General features: G+C 31.3%; 1 protein-coding gene across 1 annotated transcript; it reads right to left on the bottom strand.

Annotated features, from left to right (window-relative positions):
- Positions 1-4,297: 4,297 nt before the first annotated feature.
- On the bottom strand, positions 4,298-5,868 carry LOC122509715. Its single transcript, XM_043623945.1, has 3 exons — positions 5,367-5,868; positions 4,503-4,827; positions 4,298-4,412 (listed from the first exon to the last, which is right to left on the bottom strand). Exons 1-3 carry the CDS (start codon positions 5,464-5,466, stop codon positions 4,298-4,300), a joined length of 540 nt encoding a protein of 179 aa, XP_043479880.1. The 5' UTR covers positions 5,467-5,868.
- Between the last annotated feature and the right edge of the window lie 1,714 nt (positions 5,869-7,582).

The following is a 7,582-nucleotide window of genomic DNA, read 5'->3' as shown; positions in this document are numbered from 1 at the left end:
TTGGAGGACATAAAGGTGTCACAAAAACCTATCGAAGAATACGTGAAAAGTTCTTCTGGACTGGTCTCAAAGACCAAGTAACTGAATTCATAAGAAAATGTCCAACTTGTTAAGAACAAAAACTTGTTCGAGTAAAAACTAGAGAACCAATGCTAATTACGGACACTCCACTGGACGCCTTTGATAAAGTATCCTTGGATACAGTAGGAAAACTCCCTACGACTCCTGATGGTAATTGCCATATACTTACCATGCAAGACCATTTATCAAAATATTGCATTGCAGTAGCAATCCCTGATGTTTCAACTACAACAATAGCACATGCTGTAGCTGCAGAATTATACTCCAAATATGGAGCCCCTAAGACGATTTTAACTGATAAAGGAGGAGGATTTATAAGTAAACTCATGAGAAAACTATCTAAAATCTTTGGAGTTCAACAAGTTACAACTTCAGGATACAGACCTCAAACAAACGGCAGCTTAGAAAGAAGCCATATAGTCCTTGTAGATTTTCTAAAACAATATTCTGAAAACTACGACGATTGGGACAAATTATTACCCTTTTGTATGTTTGCTTATAACACATCTGTTCATGAAGCAACGAATTTCACTCCTTTCGAATTAATTTTCGGAAAAACAGCGCGAACCCCTAGTTCATTTCCTTCAGAAGAAAAACTCGAAACGTACGGTTCATATTTAGTAGAATTAATATCTAGGTTGACAGAAATAAGAAACATGGCCGCGAAAAATCTTATGGAGTCCAAACTTAAATCCAAACAAATCTACGACAAAAAGACTAAACCCTTTTTAGGAAAAATAGGAGACAAAGCCTACGTCCTAAGAGAAGTTAAGAAAAGTAAATTTGAACCTTATTATCACGGGCCGTACGAAATTGTGGATATCTTAGACAAACATACCGCAATTTTAATCACAAATGAGGGTCAAAGGTTTCAAAAACATATTGATAAATTAAAATTAGCTTATGAATAAAAATAATAACACTATTTTATGTATTATAGATGGCTGAGTTGGTACTTCATACACCTCCTCTCCAAGGAGAATTCATCATTCTCAATTTGTTTCCAAAAGGAGACATAAACGATATAGAATTTCCCAAAGGAATATTAGAAGAACTTACAGCAGAATATAATTTAACTAAACCTATTTATAAAGTAGATAAGGTCTCGGGACCTCCGAATAACAGACGTTATGATGTGGTTTGTACTGTAACAGATTTAGCTAACAACAATAAGTTCGTCGCTAAAACTCAAGAACAAAGAAAAATCAAAGATGGCGAACACGCCACAGCTAGAAAAATCTTAAAACTACTCAATGACGTCTATTATTTTAGCGAGGAAGAAGAAGAAATTAATCATAAAGGAATAATTTATGTAATGGCTCAAGAAGAGCAAACAAAACTAAAAATTAAACTATTTAAATGGACTAACTGCTGCGAATTTTGCTTTTTAAGAGGGCACACAAAATTTCAATGCACAGGGCCAATAAGAAACAAAAAGTTGCTACCTAAAAATGAGAAAAATACTATTAATAACGACGAATTCTGGGAAATCCCAGGAACACCAATTGAAAATTCAAATATTACTCAAATTATTAATGAAAACTGGGACACTCCAGAAACTGAAAAATCTCAAAATGACTCTTGGGATTCTCCAGAAGCCTTTTTCGATTAATATCATAATAAAGAATGGCAAATAATCCTAACATTATAAAACAAATAACCTATAATATATACACACATATATATACATAAATAAAACTAAATAAATAATAATATGAAAAATAATTAAAAACTAAGCCAATATACAATTAAATATTAATACTATATTCATATTATTATAAGCAAATAAGAATTAAAACTATAAAATTATATTATCCACATTATATATGTATATATTAAATTAGACTAAAAGTGTAGTCACAAAATTAATAAATAAAAATAAAAATCACTAAAAGAAAGACGAAAGAAAACGAAGGAAGAGGATTTGGAGGTTGCCTTCTTCTTTCCTCTTTATTTTAAAATTCTCACTATGAAATTACCATAATAAATCAATTATAAGCTAAAAAATTAATAATAAGACACAATATATAATCGAAAAATGCTAAAATTTGAATAATAATCGAATGATACATCGATCGATATATCGTTCGAGATGTCAATCGAAATTCTCAATCGATATACATATATATATATATTACTAAATATCTTTAAAATACACTATATTGCAAAAGTAAAGAATAGAATAAGATAATTTAAATAACTCTTGAAGAAAAACTATGCTGTATTGATTAAATGAATAAATTAAATAAAATTATTAAAAGAAAGACGAGAGAAAACGAAGGAAGGGGATTTGGTGGTCGCCTTCTTCTTTCCTCTTTATTTTAAAAAAATTTTTCTCTAAAATAGAATTAACAAAATATTAACAATTAACAAAATTGATACTAAAACCAGAAATAAATAATATAACAACTACATTCAATATAAATTACTAACACAATAAAGGTAAAAACAACCTTTACACATCATATCGCTCTTCGATATATATCGATCGATAACAACATCGATATATGCTCTACAGAAATGACAAATGCATTAAATTACATGCAAAATCATGAATATAATTAAAGAAATTATTATTTAACAAATAAAATATAATTAATTAAATTAATTATATCCAAATTATAATCAACATTATAACAAAATATCGATCGAAATATCGATCGACATTCTTATACAATTATATGTATAAATAGTAAAAATAATAAAAATAACTATTAAAAACCATTTAATTAATATAACAATAATAATTAATAACAAACAATACATAAAAGAAAGAATAATTAAAAACAAAATTAATAAAATAATCAAAGGCAAAAACAACCTTTATACATTATATCGCATATCGATATATCAATCAATACCAACATCGATATACGCATCGATAAAACGAATAAAATTCCTTATTTTAACACTAACCAAATAACTACATAACAATAAGTAATCAAAATTATTAAATAAATAAAGGAAAGAATCTAACTTATACGAAAACTCATAACATAAAAAGAAAAACAAATTTCAAAAATCCCTAGACCCAAAATTCAAAATTCCCTATGTATAATAAAGTCTGAAAATACAAAATACTAATTATAATATTCATTCCACAGATGAACATCCCAATCCTTGGATCTATTTCCGAAGCAATGGACTACATTTCTGTCGCATTTAAATTACTACTATTATTATTGGCAATAATAGTTATTAAAAATTTATATATCTGCTATAAAGTAATTTCAATGAGACGACGACGGACAAACCAACCAACAAGCCTGTAGATAGCCATTGGGGACAATGGAAATTTTATGGAGGGAGGACTATCTATAAAAATTTTTAAAAATATACGAATTATACGCATAATACTTTACCGACCTCTGACGTCATCCGTAACTATCGATTCGCTCGTGTGTGAGATCACACGAATCGCCCTCTCTATCTCGCTCTTCGACCGCATGACAACGACTATACTACTGTGTACGAGCCGTCTGTGACGTCACCCGTACCTCGATCTCTGCATCGATTCTGTAGCGCGAGACACGATGCGACGCGCAAATTCTATCTCTATCTCTCTCCGCCTTGCGTAACAACGACTCGCTCCACTGTTCACACCGATAATGACGTCATACGTATATCGACCGCAACTATCGAATTTTCATGCGAGAGATCACGCGACACGTTCTCTCCATCTCTCTCTCCATCCACACCGTAGCGACACACCCTGTATACACACCAACCTTGTACATCATCCGAACGTCTCCGTACTATGTATTAATCTTAATTGTGTTAGGCAAAACGTTCGTAGCGCCGCGTTAAAACGTATGGAATTGATACTAAGGAATGACTCATAAAACGACATGCTATATCATAAAGGCAGAAACTCTAAATCATCAAGAACAACAAAATTTATATGTGTATATATCTATATTTTATACTTTTGAATTTAAAATTAATAAAAAGTTTATTGTTATTTTAGGATCAATTTTAAACACGTAATAAAACCAAAAATTCAAAGTAACCATATTTAATACACATTAAAACATTAATGATATCAGGTGCCCAAAAAATAAAATAATTAGTTTTAAGACGATGTAAAATACAATATATCAAATACACTTAAGAAACAAAATTCTGTCAGTTTAGCCAATAAGTAAAAGTGATTAAAAATGAAACTCATACACAAATTATTAAACAACACAAACAAAAAAAAAAATGGAGAAACCAATTAATCTTCTTCCGAACGATCCGCCAACAGCTCGCCGCAAAAGCAACTTCCATACAAGTATGTTGGAGGATAAATTCGACCACAGATGCAGAATTTACAACGTGAAAATTCTTCCCTGAAAACAAAAAAAAAAGGGGGACATTTTAAATCAAAATGAAAAACAAAATAATATAAATTAGACATATTACATAAATCAACAATTTACCCTGTTGTATTAGAAGTTGAAGTTAAGGAATCTACAACGTCAGGAAAATTCCACATAAAGTTGGTAATAATCCGGTTCAATTCAAAGGCTTCCTCCTTGCCTTCCCTTTTTGCTTGATCTAATTGTGATTGTCGAATCATTTTTAAATTTTGTAACCGGAATCGAGAAGCCTTACTTGGACGACCTCTTTTGCGCTTCACATCCACAAGCCCAATTTCCTCAATGTTCTCCACAATTTGCAAATGGTGCATTAGAGAAATCGAAATAGCATTTATTTTGTGCAGAAAATTGTTTAGTTCACAAGAAGACTCCGATGCTGCATTATCTATAATAACAAAATAAGAAGAAGAACAATCGATTATTCCAAGGTCACATTAAATCCTTCGCGCAAAAAGTCATGAGAATGAGATAAAATCTTGTCTCTAAGAGAAATGGATGACACTTGTAAAAGTACACCAGCACGTTTTGACTCTAAAGCATGAACCACTTGAAAATCATTTTCTGAAACCTCTAAATTAAGTCTCTCTCGACAAATTCTAACAATTACTTGAACCGCACAGTGAAATTTTACTTTCCATAAAGCCAAATAAAAATAACCAAATTTTGCTTCGACACGACGCAATCTACATAACATCCCTTCAAATTTCGTAAGAGAAACTCCGCTAGATACACTAGTTTCACAAGGCAAATTTTCAGAACAATTTTCGAACAAATTTAAATCAAAATCTTCAATACATTGATCAACCGATGTAATTATAGGAGAAATTGTAATTTCATTATCAATAATTGAATCAAAAATACTACTTTCGAGTTCTTCCGACATTTCACTTATTAAAAGACAAAATCAAACTGAAAACTACTTACTCAATGAAGAAGAGCCACCTGGAGTAGTAGTAGAAATAGTTCCGTCTTCTTCTTTTGTAAAAATAATGGTGGATGCCGATGAAGAACAACGATCTTCCATTGTCGAATATGTAATAGAAACTAACTTAGGACACTCCCCAAGAAGAAACTGTATAAAGTCACATGGTTGTGAAAACTGATGATTATAAGAAATACTTGTATGACGACGAAAGAAGACAAAGTTCAAAAAGGATCAAAAACTACTTACCTCAGAAATACGAATAAAAGTTACATTGCACGTTTTCATTCTAAACACTACATCAACACAATGTCACACAATTATAAACATAAAGATAAAATTAATATAACTAGACAAAACAACGTTCGAGCACATTTTCATTATTTCAAAAACTTGAACAGATCAGATTACACCAAACAATGCATTGTAAAATTCTTCGAAATTTAAGATTCATCGAGACGATAAATAATCTAAGGAGGGAGGACTGTTACATCCCTAGATATAACTTTTTCAAATAATTATAAGATATGGATATATGTGCATATATATATCTTGAACAATTAATAAATAACATGTAACATAAATACTGTATATATATATGTATATATATATGTATATATATATATAGTAAGAATACTAAACCCTGTAAGATAAATTAGTAACTTGCGCATGTGAGTTACCATCTAAGACAATCGAAATTATAATCGACCGTGATCTAGAGAGGCGTGATAGGTGGTTGGCGGTCGGTTCGTTATCTACACTCATGGTAATTAATCTGCCGTCGCTCACTTACCATAAACAGCGCAAAGTTATATACGCGTAAGAAGGTTCTTGATTCAGACACCAGAGTCCTGAATTCAAAACTACAAGCGTGAAAACATATATCATGACTAAGTATATAGAAGTTTAAACAAATTATTGTAAAAGCAAGTATCATATTACCTGGCTATGCATAGTAATTGTTATAAACGAAATTAATACTAGATACGTGCTTTCTAGAAATCGGCTAGAATACGTGACTACGTGACTTATAGATTTTAGCTCGACTACGTGCCTTTTAAACAAATCATCCCCAATCAAGCAGTTTTTAACTACTATATAAACCCCTAGCTTTCTTAGAGCATTTGTCAAATACTCCGGTGTGCTTCTGCCCGAACGGTATCGTTGAGTCGGCCCTTCGATCGTGAAATTGAGTAGTAAATTCAGTGTTAAAGAGGACTTGTTCTTATTGTAAGGGAATAAATCGCACTAATTGAAATACTAATAACACTTTCGTCGTATAACAATTTAATTTAATATTCTCTTTCTAATTTTATAAAATTAGTGCGAGTTCTTTCCAAAACACTAAGAAAACAAGTTTTCTTTTGTATTAAGGTACAGTGTGTGAGAGAACACTTAGAGTTGTTAAATAATTGTTCAAATAGTTGTTCTTTTGTGTTTAAAAGTGTCAAAAGAAACGAACTGAAAAGTATATAAAACTTATAACTACATACTACTTAACTACGGCGACGCAAGCCTGGTTGCAGTCACATCATTGTAATTTCATTATCAACAAAACTTCAAAATTGTAAGTAACTGTAATAATTATTAATCCTATTGTTATTAATAAATGATTATATAAGAGGAATATGCATATAATTTATTAACGGAAACCCATAGTTTCTTTAAAGTCAAATAAATCCACACTTAAAAATAAATATCAAGTCTTACCAGCTTGATTAATCAGCATCTTGTCTCCAATTTTACTAATAAATTAGTAAACTAAACTAACCTTAGCTCGGGTCGTAACAGAGTGAGGTTTCAGTTAATTAAATATTAAACAATTAAAAAATCTTGTTTTTTTAACCGGCCAGTCCGTACGTGTAGTACCTGCGCCGTCTCAATTCAGTGGTCCCACAAAACTAAAGAAGACTGACTCTCTTCTTTACAAAATTCGCGAGTTCGCGAAAAAGAAAATTAGTCGCATAGACGACTCAATTTTCAACCTTCTCAACTCTGTTTTGCCCGACGGAGGATCCCTGTTCCTCAACCGGCCAGCCTGCGCGCGTAGCACCTGCGCCGCGTCTAAAAGGAATTATGCCCTGTCGGCAGGATTAAGAAAATATACGTAAGTAATTCTGTATTGTTCCAATGTCTAATCTTTATACAAATTTTATATCCTCCAACACAAACATTAGCAAGTTTTGTTAACTCCTTTGCATTCTGTTCTGAAATAATG

Source organism: Leptopilina heterotoma, unplaced genomic scaffold (assembly GCF_015476425.1).
Source record: "Leptopilina heterotoma isolate Lh14 unplaced genomic scaffold, ASM1547642v1 Lhet_615, whole genome shotgun sequence".
Lineage (NCBI taxonomy): Eukaryota > Metazoa > Arthropoda > Insecta > Hymenoptera > Figitidae > Leptopilina > Leptopilina heterotoma.
The sequence above is the reverse complement of the archived record's forward strand: the minus strand, read 5'-3'. Positions and strand labels throughout refer to the sequence as shown.